This window comes from Porites lutea, chromosome 5, assembly GCF_958299795.1.
Source record: "Porites lutea chromosome 5, jaPorLute2.1, whole genome shotgun sequence".
Taxonomy (NCBI): domain Eukaryota; kingdom Metazoa; phylum Cnidaria; class Anthozoa; order Scleractinia; family Poritidae; genus Porites; species Porites lutea.
This window is the reverse complement of record NC_133205.1, coordinates 13,017,568-13,039,045: the sequence shown is the minus strand read 5'-3', so window position 1 is coordinate 13,039,045 and position 21,478 is coordinate 13,017,568. Positions and strand designations below refer to the sequence as shown.

Below are 21,478 nucleotides of genomic sequence, written 5' to 3'. Positions count from 1 at the left end.
AAGCCTTGTGTAAGGACTCTTACACAAACCTTCTGTAAGTATCTTACGGACTCTAACACGAGGCTTGTGTAAGGACTTATACAAGCCTTCTGTAAGTATCTTATACAAGCCTTGTGTAAAGACTCTTACACAAACCTTCTGTAAGTATCTTACGGACTCTAACACAAGGCTTGTGTAAAGACTCTCACACAAGCCTTCTGTAAGTATCTTACACAAGCCTTGTGTAAGCCTTCTTCGCGTTCTGTAAGTATCTTACACAAGCCTTCTGTAAGTATTTTACACAAGCCTTGTGTAAGCAACCTTACACAAGCCTTTTGTAAGGACCCTTTATACAAGCCTTGTGTTACATACTTACACAAGCCTTGTATAAAGAGTCTTACACAAGCCTTCTGTAAGCCTTCTTACGCGATCTGTAAGTATCTTACACAAGGCTTGTGTAAGCACTCTTACGCGTTCTGTAAGCACTCTTACACAACCCTTCTGTAAGTATCTTACGGAAGCCCCCTGTAAGTCATACACAAAAGACAACAAAAACGTTTTACATAATTTTTAAGTGTTAAAGAAGGCGTTCGTAAGAAGGACTTTTAGTAATGAGCTATTTTAATTAAATTGCGTTATTTAGTGACACAGCAACTAAAATAGGGTAATTTTGGTGCAGTGGAATATATAAGGTGTTGTATATTATATTCTGTTACTGTTTTTATATAAAGTTCTGTGCCCAGCTGCTAAGATTGATCTAGAGTAATGCGTACAACTGACAGAGTACCGACAAATTATTATTTACAACCGACAGAGTTGTGCGTACAACTGACACCGTAAATGTTGCAACCGACAGATTAGTGCCTACAACCGAGAGAGTAGTGCGTACAGCCGACAGAGTACCCACAAAGTAGTGCGTACAACCGACACAGTTTTGTGTACAACTGACAGAGTACAATATTTGCAACCGACCGGTCAGTAGTGCGTACCACCGACACAGTTTTGTGTACAACTGACAGAGTAAATTCTACAACCGATAGAGTAGTGCGTACAACGGATAGTATAAATATTTTAACCGACAGAATGAAGGTTTATAACGGACTATTTGTAGCCCCTACAACTTACAACCGACCAAGTGATGGGTACAACTGACAGAGAAAATGTTTATACCACAGTATCTCTATGAATGCCGAAAATCAAGAGGAGACTTATTAAAAAGAAACAGGAAATGATACCAAATAAAAGAAGGAAAATTTAACGAAAAAGACAATGAAATGGTACAACTGACGAAAAAATTTTGAAACAAACGGCGCCTCATATTATGCTATGTAACAGTGCTTCTCAGTTTTTGTTATATTGAATGCGAATTATTTGCTGTATTTATAAAGATTTTGTTCGACAACTGAAGGCGTTTCTGCCGTCCTTCTGTCATTTATGTGCCTGTGAGATGTCCCCGGGGTGGGGGCATTTGATCACCTGAATGGACCCTAGTGTGGGGCATTTGAACGGCATTTTGGCCAGGGTAGGGGGGAATTTGAACAATAATTTTCAAAAAAGTCAAATGCCCGGGGGGGGGGGATGATGAAGCTTCGATTTGACCGATACAGTACCAGTATGGCCTTATGACGATAAAACAGGCTTTCGTGATGCTAAAACCGAAAAAAAAAAAACACTAACCAAAGAGCAACAGAAATGACTTTTTAGTTTTTATTTCAATTTTGCGTATTGTTTAAAAAAAATTAATTTACACGTTCAGCCTAAACAGTAACGCAAGAGTAGAATGATGTAATGCATAGCATTAAAACTCTTTCATTTACGTTCCGACATAAGGATCATGTCCACTGGGTCTAAAGTGCTTGGCATTCTATATCGATGAGAAATCAACCTTCAAAAATTTATGCCGAATTTATAATACCATGGTGAAATTGTCTGTGTCATAACCGCCTTGTTTTTCGTGGTCTGCACCCATTGTGGGGAACAGGAGTAACATCTGTAACAGATACAACTCTTACTCCACCAGATTCAATACCGTTTATTGCACCCTGAAAAAAGAAAAAGAGAAATATACTGTATGAAGAGTTGATTCAAAGCTCTAACGTGACACATATTAAAGTGAGCACCGTAAGTTACCTTCGTGTGTCAACCTGCTTTTTCAGAAAGTTGTTGCCAATGCTAAGTTTCCCGCGTCATTGCAATTTACATTTCCGTCACTAGCTTCCCTTACCTTCGCCACTTCGACCCCTGCAGGTAAGGTGATAATTTGGGAATTCAACGCGTTTTCAAAAGGAGGGCTTTGCGGGAATTTCTTGGTGTGCTTTTCTCTGCTCGAAGAGAAGCCTCAGTTGGTTTTACTTTAGTATAGACTTGTAACGCCTGTTTGTTTTATGTTAAGGATGGTATTTAGGATGTCCATCCACGTGTGCTGAAAGAACAAAGCTCTGTGATTGTTCCAGCTTTGTGAGGCATTGTCCACAATCGAGTTACGAGGCGAATGAACATGTTGCACTTGCCAAGGGTTAGAACTTACTTAGCTAAAAACTCTTTTTATTACAATGGTTCTGTAATTTTTAATAGGCTGAATTTTCAATGTTTTAAGATTTTATTCACGTTTACTGTAACTGCATATAGCCCATATTTTAAGATTAACTTTTAGTATAATTTATCAATTTTTAAGAGTATTTTAGTACAACTGTATAGTTTTTATTGAGCTTTATCATAAAAATTTTTATACGGGCCCCAATTGATGGCAGTGCCTGAGGCATCCTCGAAGACCCAGGGGCAGATAGTGGGGGCGAGGGAAAGTCTAAACGGGCGGCTACCCTAATATGAATAATAAAGGTCTCTCTCTCCCTCTCATCAGGCGAGCTTCTATACAGTTTGGTGTAGTGCCGTCGGATTGGAAGCAGGCTTATGTGAGACCTATCTAGAAGAAGAGATCTATACTAAGCAGTTGCCTGAAAACTAAACGCCAGCATCCGGCCTTAACGTGCATCTAGAACAAGATCATGGAACAGATTTTACTTTCAAACATTGTCATCATTGTTCGCCACGTTAAGAGTCATCATATTGTGAACGATTTTCAGTATGGTTTTCGGCAATTCCACTCTTGTGAGACTCAGCTGATTGGTTTCATGAATGATGAAAGATAGATAGTTTATTCACCTTCAAAAAATGGAGGCAAAGTGCTGAATTACGATTACGTTTACAATAGTAAAAATTTATAAATACCTGAGGATGATCATTTTTGAAAATTTTTAAAACTACTTTAAAATTGCAAATTCATAAGCATACGCAAAGTACGTATGTATACAATAAGAAACAGATGACTTCTAGTTCTTAACTCATGATTCATACAGAATTTTTGGAGGAAAAAATCAAGGCATTTTCAAGGACTGAAATAATAAAAGTTCTCCGTTTCCTCAGAGAGTGGCCAGGGCTAAAAGCGAAGCTCTGGTTACTAAAACGTGTAAATAGAAAAAATAAAATCGTGTAATGCTAAACGGGGACGACAATGAAAATGGCTTCAAGACTAATAGATCTAATAAGCAAAAAAAAAAAAACAAATTTGCACGTGCAGCACACTTTTTTGTCTTTCCCTTGCCGTTGTTTTGCACGACTACAACGCTGTTTTGTACGACTAAAACGTCAAACTTCCTAGTTACAAATTATTTCTATGGAGGAAGTGTCATACGTGCTTACCCAATATTTTGTTTCCTGTGTTCATGTTCGTTTTTATTTTTCACCGCCGCTCATTTTCACCTTGGTGGCCGCTAGCATTTCTCACTTTCCCACCGCCGCTTTGAATTTCCATGTTTTTCTTCCTACGAAATTCGTCTCTTTTGTTTTCAATAACTCGCTCTAGCTCTTTCTCTGTTATCCACGTTAGTGTAAACATAAAAAATAACTCCGAAAATGACAGGACTTTGTTGTTGTTTTTTCTTTGTAAAAGTCCGGGCGGCCATGTTATTTCCTTCGAAATAAAACCTTGAGTTGCATTTGGGTTGCCATACCTGTTGATTGAGTTATGTTGGTGTGCCTGTGGTGCAGACGGACGGTCGGGGGTCGGTCGGACGGTGTACGGTCACGTGATTACCAAATTTTCTCGGATGGGTAGATTACCACATTTCCTTAGCTATGGGGCTCCGTCTACGCACGGCGCTTGGCGCGGCGCGTGGAGCTCCGCTAGGAAGTGGTCTGTGGTGACTGTGAAATTAATCTGCACATATTTCGTCGTTCACCTTCGCCGCAATCGTCTCTCTCCTATCATAAGTTAGTGTGCAATCCTAGTAAAACAGCGGTCATTCAGTTTAGTTGTCGGTTCGACAAGTACCCAATTCTCAGTGATGTTTTGACTGGGAACGCTAGAGTATAACAATCAACGCGAGTTTGAAATCTTGGTGTTAACCTAGATAGAGAGCTTAATCTTAGTCATCATATTAACGAAACATGCAAAAAAAGGCTGTGCTTGCGATTCGATTTATTGGCGGATCGAGGAAGTATCTGAGCAAGGATCACTTTAAGATGATGGTCAATACTTTTGTTACGTCGCGCTTGGATCATTGTAAAAGTTTATACTGTAGTTTATCCAAGCGAGAAATAGACAAGCTTTAACGAGGTCATAACTGTGCCTCACGCGTGGTTTCAGGTATAAGGAGATCTGACGACGATATCGGGCGGTTTTTCGACCGTCAGATTGCAAAGATTCGGGCAGAGCTTGATGCTTGTACTCTTCATCCTGGGGCGGTGGCTGAGGATAAAGTGTTTACAGGTGATAGGAAACTTGATCATTTCAGTACGTACTCTGTGGAAGATATAAGGAAGCTGGTCAGTAGATCATCGAAGAAAAGCTGTCAACTTGATCCTATGCCGACCAATTTAGTAGTCGGCATGTCCGATATGCTTCTCCCCATCATCACTAATGTCGTGAATTCTTCACTTTCCTTGGGACACTTTCCATCTGATTGGAAAACGGCCCTTGTGGATCCAAGACTGAAGAAGACCAAGCAAGGGACTTCCTTATCCAATTTAAGACCTGTGAGTAATCTGCAATACCTCTCTAAATTGGTTGAAAGGGCAGTTTATGATCAGACAACCGATCACGTTACTCAGTCGGGCTTGTATCCCATCCTCCAGTCAGCCTATCGACTTGGTCATAGCACAGAGACTGCCCTATTGAAGATACAGAATGACATACTAGCTGCAATGGACAATCAACGAGTTACTCTCTTGGTATTGCTAGACCTGAGTGCAGCATTCGACACGATTGACCACCAAGTGTTGTTGAATCGCCTGTACGTGACGTATGGAATTACAGGTACCGCTCTTAAATGGTTTCACTCGTATTTATCAAACAGGAAACAACGAATCCTGATTAACGGCAGCTATTCGAGTGACTTTGATCTGCCTTAAGGGGTACCTCAAGGATCATGTCTTGGTCCCTTGCTCTTCACGTTAGTAGTATACTATGTTGAAATTTAACCGTTTTGGTGTCTAGCAAGGTCTACCTGGGTCTAGTCAATGACGTCACCCATTGTTATAACCTAGGGAAAAAATGGATTCCCTTTATTAATATGTATAAGTGTCTTCCTGCATACTAATTTGGATTTCCTGCATACTAATTAAGTGTCTTCCTCCATATATAATGAAGTGGATAGGTTTACTAATGAGCGTCACTCTACTACAATAGGAACAATAGGCCGGCCCAAACTTGCCCGGGCTCTTTTAACCCTGATTGGCTCATGTAGAATCTATTCTATCTTCCAAATAAAAGCGCGCTCTCCGTTCAGCATTTTATTATTGTCACAAACTCCAGTAAATAATATTTTTGAGCGGATAGCTTCCAAACATACTAGTCAACGGTCCCAAAACAGTACTCGACTTAAAGCTATTCACTGTGACCAAAGATAAACATTTTTATTCTACAAAACCATTGATTCTGTTTTGTCAATATAATTCAACCTTCAAACGTTTGTAGACTGTGGTATCGAGCGTTAACCATTAACAGGTTGGCCTTTTTCCTTTTAGACCTGTATCATACGAAACAAAACGAACGCAAGCGAACTGTATTTTATTATTCATCGCAAACTAACTTAATATACACTGAGCCAACATGAACGCTTGTCGCATAAATTATCCACGGGAATCAACTCAATTATATATAAACAATGGTGGGATTAATACGCGCGTGCTACAACCAGACTACACCTTTGTTTCGGTTAAAAAATACATTTATTGATAACAAAACCATCAAAGTGTTACAACAATAGATGAATAGACAGAGTTCCGGCTTAGTCTTCGGGAACAGTTTGTTTGACAAACAATCGATTGAGTAAGAATTTCGCGTAAATCGATGGCAAGTTCTGTCGATTCCAGCCAGTCATATCCTTCTGTGTCTTTGAGATCTTGGCGGGTTTCCATCACTTTTCGGAATGTCGGATCTTTCTTCATTGCATGCATCCACTGTAAAAACTCTAAGAACACTTTTCTCAATTCCTTTCTATATACTGGAAGCAAAGCATTTTCAGCTTTAATGCGGGCCACTTCAGGCGAGTCTCCGTTTTGTTCATACTCGTTGATCAGAGCTTCGAGTTGGGCTTCGTGGCGATTACAAACTTCATTTTGAATGCGTGACCAAGGATCTACATGCTCCTCCTCCTCCTCCTCCTCTCCGGAAGAGTCCATTTCTTCGCTAGATTGAGAACTTTGAGATGATTGTTCGCTTTCTTGTGAGCTTTCAATATCGTCGTCATCATCTTCAAAATTTCCATATCCTTTTTGAACGAAATGATTATAATTGCTGAACATTGTGATCCGAACTGCACGAGGTTTAAGAACTGACTGAATCAGAAACAGCGGCTTACTTCTTTTATAGCTATCGATGGAGGCACGGCTGCAAAGCACAACGGAACTCTATGAACTTTCATTGTACCCCTCCTGTACCCTTCCTGTACCCCTCCTGTACCCCTACTGTACCCTTTCTGTACCCCTCCTGTACCCGTCCTGTACCCCTACTGTACCCTTCCTGTACCCCTCCTGTACCCCTCCTGTACGCCTACTGTACCCTTCCTGTACCCCTCCTGTACCCTTCCTGTACCCCTCCTGTACCCCCACTGTACCCTTCCTGTACCCCTGAATTCTCTTAAGTACTCCCCACCATTGTAAAATAACTATATATTAAATGATTCTGTTAACTGTGAGTCATTTTTCATAAGCAGTCATGCCTCGAACGTTTCCTTGAATTTGTCCGCTATGTGGCAAACCTGGTGTGTCCAACTTGAGTTCTCATCTTGAAATTGTCCATGACTTAACCGGGCTAAGACGAACACGACTGTTAAAAGAGGCTAAGGTTTCTTGGGAATCAAAAAGAGAATATATTTGTACAAGCGTCGACTTACCTCGTTGTTCATCTAGTTCCACGAGAAAAATATGTGAACCAAGAAAAAGAAGAAAACCAGTAAACGAAAAGCCGAAAACTTCTTCTACTGCGAAGAAGGTAAAGCTTTCCCATGATGTTTCCTTGGCAACCGAGCCTTATCCAGATTTTATGTTTCGCCATAAGTTCTCACTCCTTGTGGTTGGACCAAGTCAATCAGGGAAAACAGTTTTCGTAGAACAGATTCTAACGAGAGATCGTATTGTCTACGAAACCAACAAGCCCCGTCGCATTTTATGGTATTACAGTCAGTGGCAAGATAGATACGAAGCTTTGAAATCAGCGATCGGAAAGGACATTAAATTTTTTCGTGGCCTTCCCACATTTCAAGAAGATCTGCGAGAAATTGACCCAAAATACAACAACGTTACCATCTTTGATGATCTAATGGGAGAAGCGATCGAAGGCCCCATCGTTTCTCGGTTGTTTACCCAAGGTCGCCATAGAAATGCCAGCGTCATACTGCTCCTTCAGAATATGTTCCCCAAGGGAAAATTTAACACCGATATCAGTCGGAATGCACAGTACATGGCTCTTTTCCGAAGTCCTAGCGATCGGAAACAAATCGGAATTGTTGCTGAGCGTATGTTTGATAAGAATCGCCAACGATTCATGACAGCTTATTATCAGGAAACAGAGAGGCCTTACGGTTACATCTTTGTAGATAATAAACCGGACACGGCGGCAAATAAGCAGGTGTTGAGCGACATCTTTGGCTCTTGTCGATTTTACCCAAGTATCAACAAAACCTTAAAACCAGAGGGAGAGGTGGAATCGATCCCCCCAAAGGATCTTATTGTGCCCCCGAAATATGCTGAAGCTAAATCATCTACGCGTAAACCGAAACCGTTTGATCTGGATTGGTGTGGGATGACCTGGCCTGCCTTGCAGAATTATTTACATGGAGCGCCCTATCTCAAAGCTATTCCAGAAGGGTTTGGCCTTTGCGAGATGTACACGAGCACTCGAAATGCTGTTAACCCTTATACCCCCACAGTCATGTTTGCATCTGAAAATTACTGGCCCGTCAAAATAAAACATTATTCCAACGGCAAAAGAAAGTGGATTTATATACACGAAGACGAACCAAGTGTCCAAGCATTTGTTCAAGAAACGAAAGCAATCGAAAGAGCTAGAGGGAGAGGCACTTTCTAGGCTTTGAACATTTGCTCACCATATTGTAATCCTTTTTCTAAAGTTGTTGAGTCACTACAATAAATGTATTTTTGCTTTGTAAGATTTGAAGAAATAAAAGCTTTTAAGATGTTCACGCAAGCGCATTCACGCTATTGTTTATATATAATTGAGTTGATTCCCGTGGATAATTTATGCGACAAGCGTTCATGTTGGCTCAGTGTATATTAAATTAGTTTGCGATGAATAATAAAATACAGTTCGCTTGCGTTCGTTTTGTTTCGTATGATACAGGTCTAAAAGGAAAAAGGCCAACCTGTTAATGGTTAACGCTCGATACCACAGTCTACAAACGTTTGAAGGTTGAATTATATTGACAAAACAGAATCAATGGTTTTGTAGAATAAAAATGTTTATCTTTGGTCACAGTGAATAGCTTTAAGTCGAGTACTGTTTTGGGACCGTTGACTAGTATGTTTGGAAGCTATCCGCTCAAAAATATTATTTACTGGAGTTTGTGACAATAATAAAATGCTGAACGGAGAGCGCGCTTTTATTTGGAAGATAGAATAGATTCTACATGAGCCAATCAGGGTTAAAAGAGCCCGGGCAAGTTTGGGCCGGCCTATTGTTCCTATTGTAGTAGAGTGACGCTCATTAGTAAACCTATCCACTTCATTATATATGGAGGAAGACACTTAATTAGTATGCAGGAAGACACTTATGCATATTAATAAAGGGAATCCACTTTTTCCTTAGGTTATAACAATGGGTGACGTCACTGACTAGACCCAGCTAGACCTTGCTAGACACCAAAACGGTTAAATTTCAACATAGTATACTACTCACGTTGTACGCAAGTAAGCTCTTTGATGTTGTTGAATCCCATCTCTCTAACGTTCACGCATACGCTGATGATACGCAGCTTTATATCTCATTTAAGCCGGATGGTTCTGCTACTTAGACGGATGCTGTTGACGCTTTACAAGCTTGCATCAGGGACATAAGAACCTGGATGGTCCAAGACAAACTTCGGCTGAATGATGCTAAGACCGAGTTTCTTATTATAGGTACACGCGCACAGTTAAATAAGGTTACGATAAGTGACTTGCAAGTAGGTGAGGTAAAGGTTTCTGCTGTTTACTCTGTTAGAAATCTGGGTGCTTGGTTTGATGCAAACATGAATATGACCACACATATTAACAGCATCTGTCAGGCTATTTATTACCATCTACATAACATCCGGCGTATTAGAAAGTATTTATCATACGACAATAGGAAGTCCATTGTACAGGCTGTTATAATGTCACGATTAGACTATTGTAACGGTCTATTATATGGTACGCCCGCTGTTCATCTTGGTAAGCTGCAACGCCTGCAGAACGCGGCAGCTCGGCTGGTATGTACTATATGATCCTATCACACCATCCCTGATCAACCTGCACTGGCTTCCGGTTACCCAAAGAATAGAATTCAAGATAGCAATGCTAGTTCACAACTGTATCTACGGCGTCGCACCACAATATCTTTTAGACTTGATAAAAATCAAAGAGAGCTCGCGGTATCAGTTGAGATCATACCGGGGCATACTCCTAATGGACAATATCTATAGAACAAAAAAGACACTCGGGGATAGGGCGTTTGAAAATGCTGCGCCCAAAGTATGGAATCGACTCCCTCTAGAAATTAGACAATGTCAATCATTGAACATTTTTAAAGTTTTACTAAAGACACATCTTTTTAAGTTAGCTTTTTATTAGTTCTTTTATTAACTCATATTTTACTTTTATTGTTTTTCGAAAATTGTAAATTATTATTATTATTATCATTATTTGGATTAGCCATTTATTACTTTAAGATTTTAGTGTTGTAATGCGCATTTGATCATATCTTTATCGCATGCTAGACTGCGCAATATAAGAAATAAACATTATTATTATTATTATTATTATTATTATTATTATTATTATTATTATTATTATTATTATTCTAACGATATAACTCCTGTCATGAAAGACTTGCACTGGCCTCCTATTGGTGCATTCATCGATTTTCGAATGCTGCTTTTAATATTTGGAAATTTAAATGATTTAGCTCCTTACTATTTGTCTTCACTCCTTCTCAAATACCAGCCGGCACGTTTACTCCGCTCGTTTAATAGATTGTTTTTACAAGTTCCTTCTGTTAATACTGTGATTTATGGACACCGCTCATTTTCATATTAAGCACCAAAAATCTTGAAAAGTCTACCTGATCATATAAAATACTCTGAATCTTTCCACTTTTAAGCAAAGTTTGTAAACTTTTCCTTTTAGAAATAATTACTGTAGATGGTTCATTTAGACTTAATTTACTATTGTAAGCGCATTGAGAATTCTTTAAATGCGCCACAAAAACCTATTATTATTATAATAGCAGCAGCAGCAGCAGCAGCAGTAGCAGTAGCAGTAGCAGTAGCAGTAGTAGTAGTAGTAGCAGTAGCAGTAGCAGTAGTAGTAGTAGTAGTAGTAGTAGTAGTAGTAGTAGTAGTAGTAGTAGTAGTAGTAGTAGTAGTAGTAGTAGCAGAACTAGCATTAGCAGTAGTAATGTCAGTAGTAGCAGTAGCACTAGCACTAGCACTAGCACCAGCAGAAGCAGTAGCAGTAGCAGTACCACTAGCAGTAGCACTAGCACCAGCACTAGCAGTACCACTAGCGAGGCCCTGTTAGGGGTAAATTTCGACAAGCGACATGGCCTTGAACCGGCGACATGAGAGCCACGAACTAGCGACGACCGACAGACTATTGCAACGAATTAGCGAAGGCGACACCAATGTCAAGACTGTCCGACTGCGAATTTGAGAATTGACAGAATTGTGAATGTCCTGCAGAACATTTGCGCGTACACTATTCGGTAGTAACTACTGAATAATGATCAATAATGGCCAATAATGGCTAATAAGGGTCCAGTAAAGGCAAACAGAAATACGTCTCATTTTACTGCTGTTTTGATTGTTCATTTCATTTGTTTAGTGCATCACTCTTGAGGACTTTGCCGCTTTGCGTGTCATGTTCTCCTCCTTGCATGACCCACGTGCGCGCTCCATCAATCTGTTAGAGAGATTTTTTTCTTTATCAATCGCGTTCATCTCAGTGTTCCAAATGGTAAGCGAGTTATTGAAATACATCACTATCAGAGTCATTAGCGAGTCGTCGGAGTGCCGTTGACGGCATCAACGGCATGGGAAAACACAAAAAACACAAAAAGGGAAAGAAAAAGCGAGAAAAGCAAGACAAGTTAGAAACAAGAGAGCGACCAGATTTCTCAAACTGGTCGTCACTTTCACACTTGTTGTGGAGAACTTTTTCAGCCAAATGCGATCCAGAAATGACATGCCAACTGCCTTGGAGTTTGCACATCTATTTGCGCCCACCATTCGCGAGTCATTGAAACAACTCACTGGCATTGGCTTTGTCTACTACACTTCCCCACACTCTTATTATGAAGTACCAGATGAGATGAAACTCCCGTTTCGAGACCTGCCTTCTTTGTCTGTTCCACCGTAAGTAGAAATAGCAAAAGATGACCAGAGGTTGATGAGAGACTGGAGGGACAGCTTTGGTAAACCAGTCCGTCAACTGACCGTTCGAGATCAAAGTACCAAGGACAATGTAGGTACACTTCCATTGTTCGCATACACAACACCAGATCAGCCTCCAAGACCATTAGATTTTTCCACCACAGACGACCTCACAGCTAGAGAAACAGTGGTCACAGAGATTGAGCAGGAAGCTGTCAGAGGAGCCATTTTATTTGAGGCCAACAGTGACAACAGTGTTGTGGTCGTCAAGAGCGACCACATACGTGGATACCCGAACAGGGGACCCCTCTTTGTTGGAATTGTCGTAGCTGATGTCACCGACAAGGAAGAGAATTCTTTTTGTGATATTGAGTTGTTTGTTTCTTCATTTGAAGACTGTCTGCTGTTTACTTTGAATGAAAGCGTACGAATCCACCGAGATGCTATTGTCAGTAAAGTGGGGGAAGAGCATTTTGAAAAAGGGTGCGATTTTGTGAAATTGACGGAGGTATCATACGAGACATTTCTTCGATACCAAAATGACGTGGAAGACCTTTTGCCAGATAAAGAAGGCGGTGAAGAGGACAGCGACCTCGACTCTGATGATAGTGAAAACCCAGCAGACGTCGTCTTTGGAGGAATGCCACTTCGCACAACATCCGGGAGAACTGTCATCCGCCCAAATCGTCTGGACCTTTAGTTCATTTTTCACAGACTTCTTGTAAACGCATGCCTTACAGATAATGAATGGTTGATAATGTCCTTCCTCCTGGGTTGTTATAATCACAGAAAAGCACAGTCTGACAACTAAATCAGAGTTTAACTCGGAAGAAACATTAGACTCTTGCACTACCAGAATTTTAGAAACGTTATGATAGCTCGAGTGTTTTGTCAGATTAGGCCTCGATTCACTCCAAGCCATTTTAAAAATATCTCTACACTTGTATAGTTTACTAAATGGAATTTTATTGACTTCAATTACTATTCCAAGTAGTCTGAATGAATATCAAACATTTAAAAAGGTCTTAAAACCCGGGGCTTAAAAGTACTAAAGATAGAGGCCGTATGTTCCGTTGGCGCCGTTGCAGCAAATGCAGATTGTCAGATTGGTAACGAGCTAAAAAAATATTATTGAAATTCCGACAGGCGACACGAGAATGCTCCGAAATTGCGACATAGCTGGCTGTGAAATTCAGACGGGGGACATGGGCCTCACTAGCACTAGTAGTATCACTAGCACTAGCAGTACCACGGGTACTAGCACTAGCACTAATAGTAGCACTACCAGTAGCAGCAGGACTAGCAGTAGCAGTAGCAGTAGCAGTAGCATTAGCAGTAGCACTGGCAATAGCACTAGAGTCAAGGTTCATTTATTTTACACTATTTTCAGAGAATAAAATAGAATGAACAAGACGCTACGGAGCGTACACTTCGGCGTCGTGGTTGTGGAACTGATTAATTGTAAATGTGGAGAAATAGTAAGAAATGAAATATGGTAAGAGTAAGGTCTTAATTTGTGCAATTATGGAATTTGTCAGGATATTCTGAAAAGAGCAACATCCAAGAGGCCTACTTGCCAAAAACTAGCATTTCGGGACAAATTGTCCCTGAGATATTAGCCCAGTTATGTTCTGATGACTCCATACAAATCCTTCTAAATTTGACTCGAGTCTAAACGTTTAGACCTAAGTCAAATATGAGGTTACTGGCGGTGAATAACAAGTCTAACAAAACAAACAGTGAAAAAAAGAATTCTCTATTTTTCTTAGTCACATCAGGTTTCAAAAGCAGCATAGCAGTCTCCATGTACTGAGATATGAAAGGCATGGGTAAGCAGTCAATTACGTTGAGCATGGAATTGGCTAAAACTCAATGTTACGAGTTCGAATGTTTTGAGGATAATTATTCACTGACTATCAGCACGCAGGGACGTCGGATTAACACAAGGAAGTTTGATACCAGAGGAACATAGCCTTTGCAGAGCTTTAAAACACAGCATCCGCCGACACAAAAATTTGAACTTAAGTAAAACTAAACAGCCTCTGCCAATAATAACAAACTCTCACTTGAACTTCAGATATCTTACGGCTTCCGCCAACTTGTAAACACAGAACTTGAAAATCGACCTTCGTCACACTTGACTAAACACAGCAGTGCAGCTCGTGGGAAAAAACTTAAAGGAAACTTAGAACTTGGAGCTTGTATGCCGTTTGATATAAGGTTCCAAAAAATACTAAACAGGCGAATAGTAGTAGCTTTTCGACATATTTTATGATTTCAGTAACTGATGCAAATCTGCTGACTCACGCTGAAATGTAAACATGCCCTAATTAATTATTCATGAATAATCCAAAAACGTACAGAACGTTCGAGAAAGTCACGCAACGCATGACAGCAATTTTACTACGTAACACTTAACAAAGACAAAATGTCTTTGTGCAAGATCTAGTAACTTTAAATTCATCGTAAAACAGTTCGAAAGGAGGGCTCACTCGTGAAATGTTTTTCAACACTCGAACAGAAATTTCGCGTCTCTACGCGGCCACGTAATATCCTCTATTTATTCCTCGAGTAAATTAAAGACTAAACTAGAAGTGATGTCAAGATATCACGAAGTAGTCCGGTCTCATTTCGTGAAACAGCCGAAACAAGCCGACAAGTCACGAACTTGCACACCCAATCTTGTCCCGAAACTAGTGCATCATTTCATAACTATTTTTCATATGCCGAACTACCTTGGGTCGCAGTAGCGCAATCGGCTAATCCCTAAACTTAGAGTCTCCTATGATCTGACGGGTCACACAGGTGAGTCGGCTCAAACCCCCGGAAAGCTAAAATAACAAGACGCTGTGGGAGCGTATATTTGGGCGTGGTCGTACTATTCGTATGATACTTTGAACATGCCTTATTGCAGCTAAAGAACTGTCATCACATTTTACCAGAGAAGACAAATCCTTTACTCCACTTGTTTGCTGAACCACACAGCTTATACAGTATGTCCCAATCCACAACAAAAATAGTGTCATTTCATGACAATGTTTGAAAATATGCACATCTTCAATGCAGACATGCATGGAGCCAAATTACAACATAGGACATAAGTGGTTACAGCCCGGAGAGTAAGGTTTATCCCAGCTCCACTGATACTGACAGACGTGTTTTCACACCCATCCCATTGTACAGTGTATTCCGGTTACTAACAAGGGCAAATAAAGTTCCTTAAGTCCAGTATCCACAAGGATTAATAAGAAAGTACACATTGCATAAACTGCTATAGGGCAGCACTGTTTACAGGAACATTGGTAACTATTAAAATTTGATATACTACAATGTTCAACATTGCTTGAGAAAAAATGAGGTTCAAAGGTGGCAATATGTACACCTTTAAGTTCATATATATCCTCATTCCTATGTAGAGTCTGAAAATATTGTACTAATTTATGCATGGATGGTATTTCCAAAAATACACATGTCCCTTCACTATGACTGTTATAATACATATCTCTAGCATGAGAATCAAATACATTATATCCCCCAGCCTCAATGCTGTAGATACCAACACCAATAATTGCCACCGTTAAAATGAATGAGTTGTAGTTCAGTGCCAGGAGTGTTTTAAATGCAGCACCCTGTGAGTGGCATATACAGTAGTGATGGATGTTACAAGTATAACTGTCGCTGTATTCAAGGTGGAAAAATTGCTCAAACACTGTAACCATTCCTGGCAGTTCTGTTAACATTGACATAGACTGTTTTGCAAGCAGTGACAGACTAGAATATAATTGAATACCAACAATCATTATTTGAGTCATCATCAACTGAAGTAGTCTTTGTTATCTTACTGTAAATTAAAGCGCACAGACTCATTGCGAACAAATTGTTGTCCAGCATTTTCACTAAATACTGTAACATGGAGCATTAGCATCTACATAAACTGAAGGTCCTGGATTCTTCTCCTATCAGTACAAAATTAAGCTGGTTATTCAAACTGTTGTAAGCACCATAAAATGGATAATTGCATGTACAGACTAGAGACAGAGAAGTCTCTTCTCTTCTCTCTACTGTCATCTGGGTGAAAAACTGTCGCTCCAAAAAAGGCCTTAAACAGTGCCTAGGAGGTCTGAAATGCAGTCAGAATACAAAGAAAAACAAGAAGACGCTAAAGGTAAGCTTCAAAGCGATATTCAATGTACATTTTGCTAATTTAGTGAGCAAAGAATATTTCTCCATACAACGTCTTATAATTTTCTTGCTGTATGAATAATTAATCAGCTAAGTAGGATAATGTTGTTCAGGGCTCTCATAGTGAGATTGGGCTACCTGTGGTTTAAGTGTAAACCTTTTCTCTTTTTAAAGACAAAAAACAATGAATTTCAGACGACAATGGTGTATTTTTCCGAATACTCTTCCGTACAAAAAGTGTGACTTTCCGTGTTTTTTGTATCAAAGATTTTAATTTGTTCATCGGTAGTCTGCTAGGTGCATGACGCGACGGTAACCGGCCATTTCGTTCCATGGTCAGATCGTTCCATAAAATAGTCAGTTCGTTCCACATATGAAAAGTCAAGTAAATCTTTCTAAATTTGTTGAGTGAACTTTATCGAGAAGAAAAACGTTTCGTTCGTACCACAAGCTGATAAAATAATAATCGATCCAAAGTCGATTCGATCCATCCTAAGGGTGTGTTCCTTTCGGTGAATCCAAAAACGGATTTTAGATCTAAGAACGGATTTCGCGTGCCTTTCGGTAAATCCAAATCCGGATTTTGGATCTGGTGCATCCTTTTTGAAAAAGGATTCATTGGATTTGAAATCCGAAGAATCCAAATCCAGATTAGAGGATTAGTGATCTACGCTGTTCCATTCACAGTGGATCCGAAATTAGTCAGATGATCCAGCGGTATTTCCAGTTGAAGTATTCCCATAGAGGCCGTAGAGTTTCCTCGTTGTTGTCATTTGCCGCAAAACATCTGAAAACACTAGAAGATTGTTCTTGGTACATTAAAATATCCATATACTAACCATTTGTCTCTAAAGATTGCTTGAAATCAGAAATAAGTAAAAGTAACAAATGAACTGCTATCTAACTACAAACTAGCTTATAGACGCGACAGGCACTCGATCGTATTACATAAAAAAATCCGAGCTATGGAACTGGATCAAACTGGCCGACATTCTTTAGATAATTTTCAATTTTAATGCGCTTCTTTCTTTGTCTGTTTTATATGTTCCATCGTCGCTATTCGAACTGCCGACCACTAAATTCTGCACGGTATAATTGCATAATTTGTCAAACAGTAGAAAACACGTCATTTCTTGAAAGGCTGCCGTGCATATTGCACGCGTTGGCGAAAGGTTACCAAGGTTACAAATCCAATTTCGGATTTCACGTTCCTTTCGACCGCGAAATCCGGCAAATCTAGGATAAAAAATCCGTTTTTGGATTCGCCGAAAGCAACACACCCTTAAATCGTTTGAAAACAAAGAAGAGACGATTTCAACCAGCCACGGGCTTTAACATTTAAACCACCGCTTTGAGAGTTTTTGAGCCAGAATCGATCGATAGTTTTGAAAGATATAGCACAACAAGTAAAAGCTATGCCGTTTTGAAGGTACAGTATTTCGAAGCGCTTGTAACCTAAATATTTCTTTGCAGCGCCCGATTTATGCAAATTTTGAAAACAACGCGAGTTTCGAATTACAATTTCGATTTTAAGGTAATTTGTCTTGCCGAAAATATAAGTGACTAACCTTATTTAAACCAATGTAATTGTAAGTTCAGTCATAAATAAATTTCCCGCGACGAGATCTCAATTCAACCTCTTTTATTTCCTGACAACACAATTTTCCTTCTGTACAACTAGCTCATTACCTTCTCTTGTCGGCACCTCGCCGCCATCAAAACACTCTAACACAAAACTTGCTGATAATGCGAAATCCCGACACACGGCATCGTACATGTACGGCGTCACAATATACACAATTAGATGAAAAAACACAACACGCAATACAAAAACAAGTACATTAACTGTCAGCCTTCTAAACAAAATTGAAATAATATAAAGAATTGTTGCAGTTATCACAGTAGTTCCAAAAGAAGCCTCAGTCCCTTTTGGTTTTGAATGGAACAAACTTCCAGAAGAAACTGTTTCCAGCCAATCCCTCTGTATTTTTAAAAGCAAACTAATTTAGTTTTATTTTTTATCAGTAGTTTTTAATAGTTTTTAATAGTTTTGTATATTTTAGTATAGTTTTATTTATTATTATCTTAGAGTTGGCGTGATGTCCCAAACGATTTTGCCGACATAACGATATTTAGATTTAGATTTGACAATCGTCTCTTCCTTCATCGGAACAGGTTTTTATCACAGGCAACTCGTTATGTTCCGCAATGCAAAAATCAAAATCACTATTGTCACACTGATAACCAGCTACACAAATCTTGCGACTCTCAAACTTGTTAAACATTCCTCTGATCAAACTCTTATCCATTTGACACGTACACTCCTGATATTCCGATTTGTTATTACGTCTATGGTGTCCATGAGTCTTTGATGTCATTGCATGTCTCGATAATTTCCTTTGTTTTTCTTTGAGTTCGCGGACCAGCCCATTCCGAAAACACTCAGTGTTAGGGACACAGCAGACTCTGTTTCTGATTGTGCTTGTATGGAAAAACGAATCACACGATCTAATAAAGGAGGATCCATTTGAACCATAAAATTTGATTTACCGTAAATGGCATAATAAGCGCCCTAGGCGTTTATTTTATTTTAGAGGTCAAAGAGGGGGCTTTTTTAAAATAGATATGAGGTGTTGACAAGAGAGAGGTGTTTATTCTCGTAACGTATTTTAACGAACTCAACAAAAATGTATTCGGTATGCTTATAATTCGGCCAAAAACGTTTTTTACGTTAACAGAATCTCGATTGCTCAAAAACTCTCAAAATGATGAAATAACCCATTTTTTTTACGACTTGCGAATTTTGGAAATCTTGTCCAATCCACATATAATGTACATTGTGTATGTATGATGGATCACACGAAGACGTACACAAATCTTGCAAGGTGTCATTAGTTGAAACTATGGAATTCGCAACACCTGTGGAATCTGCTCACAACAGGAGAACTAATAGACCAGAGAGAGAGAGAGAGAGAAAGAGAAAATACGCATGTGTTCAAGGAAGGATGAGGGCAAAATTTCAAATTTGCAAAAACTCAGAACACTTGGGGGAAAACGCACATTTTACAATTTTGAAATTGCGACAAATTATGAAATTTATAAAATACGAGTTAACGTGTCTACTTTTCTCTACACTTTATAGGGTGATTTTGCTCTCGTTGTTCAGTAGCAAAAAATGCCAGGCTGACCAAATAGACGGAATAGACAACGTGAAAAGAGCCTTACCTGCCTTCCTGTTCCTATGCCACGGACTTTGATCCGCGCAGTTTCTATTCCATGCGAAATTGCCTTCTAAAGTAAACCAAAAGATAACTGAGAACTGAGAACTGTTGTTCAATATGTCTGATAATAAACTGCGAACTATCCAAAGAAAATCATGTTGACCTTCCTAACCGAGTTAAAAGGTCATCCCAAGAAAAAATTACATTTAATGTCAGTTGGATTGTTTTGTAAACAAAGTGATACCAAACCATTACAGTGGGTTTCAGTGATCAGTTTGATTATCAATAACACTTTAAAACTGATGTTTAAACAATAAAAGGTCATAAGATCATGTAAGAACAATAACACAATAATGAACTTTTGTACAAATTATTAAAATAATGAAAAGTGCATTATAAGAATAAATCTTGGAAATCCCTTCTGCATTCCCCTCACAAATTTAAGTTGAATCTTAAAACTTACATAAGCAGCTGTTATACCAGCTTGCCTGCCTGCTGTGCTACTTCCACGACGTGCATTTTGAAAACCCTCAGTTCCCTAAGTATAAGAAAGAGACAGTGCAGTCCTAAAAGACCTTGCATTATGAACAAAAAAAACTGACAGCTGTAATGGTGTATAACAATAAAACTGTTTGAAATGCAAATCAAGACAGTGTTAACCAACAGTCACTTACTGCAGATACCCATCCCAGTGTCTTTCCTACAAAAACAAAAACAGTAATGTATTCAACGAAATTATTCATAAATAATTAAATTAAATAATATTAAACAAGATGTACTAAATGAAATTTAAATGTAATTTACACAAAATACAAGGAAGTCAATTTGAATGAGTGTTATTGAGTCTGACCATGCCCCAATATAAATTGCAACATGCAAACTGATCTCCAATACCAAACCCAGCCACTAAGCCCCAGCCCTCTATCATTAATGCCCAATATGAAAGCCCCTCAAGAGTCCTTTGAAATATATAATCCCTGGGACAAAGATGTATTTTGAACTCACAACTTTATAGTTAATACACAAAAGTTTCAAATTCTGTTAACTTTGTGACCTTTTTGATCCGACAATGTGATGACTGTGTTGTTAAATGAAGCATTGATATGAATGACAGGGAGATCCCTATATTTTGCTCCCTGAGCACTTGATATCCTGAGGTGTTTCTTTACATCTAAGTGTGAGCCTGCAAACCTAAAATGTAAAGAAAATAAGGTGTTAATGCACGGACAACACTCTTACTAATATTACTGGTTTGCCCTATCAACAACTTCAGTTGATATGTTTCACTGCAGATAGGTTCCTCTTTTATATAACTGCTGAGATAACAATTAATTTGGGAAAGAGCTTCTATGCAAAAACAAACTGTTATGCCTAATAAACATGCATGCAGTTCAACCTCTCCACAACGACCACCGTGGGGACAGAAGAAGTGACTGTTGGGGAGAGGTGGTCATTTTGGGGAGGTAGGGTATTATGCCACTTGTGTTTTTTTGGGGGGGAGGGGGGGGGGGTGGGAAGGGGAGAATAGAACATGATAATTGTGCAAAGTTCATGCTTACTGTAGCCTACAATGGTAATCCAATATAAATTACAAATATATTTATAGATATACCGTAAACTGCCGATTGTAAGCCCATCCGCTTATAAGCCCCCCCAGTTATAGGCTCACCTACATGCAAACAAAAAAATACATCTGATTATAAGCCCATCCGGATATAAGCCCCAGTTACAGTTTTGATTGTGTTTTGAAATTTAACTGAATTTGATCTATTGCTGCCTTTTTAAGGCTTCAATAATATTGTAAGAGAAATAAATTTAAATCATACGTCAATCAACAGTGCTGTTGCTCATTTCGAAACGTTTTTTTCGTCCACTTATAAGCCCATCCCGATATAAGTTGTCCCGTTTATAAGCCCACCCAAAACCCCTTATGAACTTGTATAAGCCCAGGGCTTATAAGCGGCAGTTTAC

The 21,478-nt window shown here is 39.2% G+C and overlaps 1 protein-coding gene across 1 annotated transcript in view; it reads right to left on the bottom strand.

Annotated features, from left to right (window-relative positions):
• Window positions 1-1,664: 1,664 nt before the first annotated feature.
• LOC140936335 (uncharacterized) overlaps window positions 1,665-21,478 on the bottom strand; it is a 34,021-nt gene continuing 14,207 nt past the window's right edge. The window contains exons 3-7 of the mRNA XM_073385797.1: window positions 20,562-20,698; window positions 20,182-20,207; window positions 19,971-20,045; window positions 19,512-19,577; window positions 1,665-2,021 (exon numbers count right to left, since the gene is read on the bottom strand). Coding sequence (XP_073241898.1) covers window positions 1,914-2,021; window positions 19,512-19,577; window positions 19,971-20,045; window positions 20,182-20,207; window positions 20,562-20,698 — 412 coding nt within the window. The 3' untranslated portion in view covers window positions 1,665-1,913. The remainder of the gene's footprint in view (window positions 2,022-19,511; window positions 19,578-19,970; window positions 20,046-20,181; window positions 20,208-20,561; window positions 20,699-21,478) is intronic.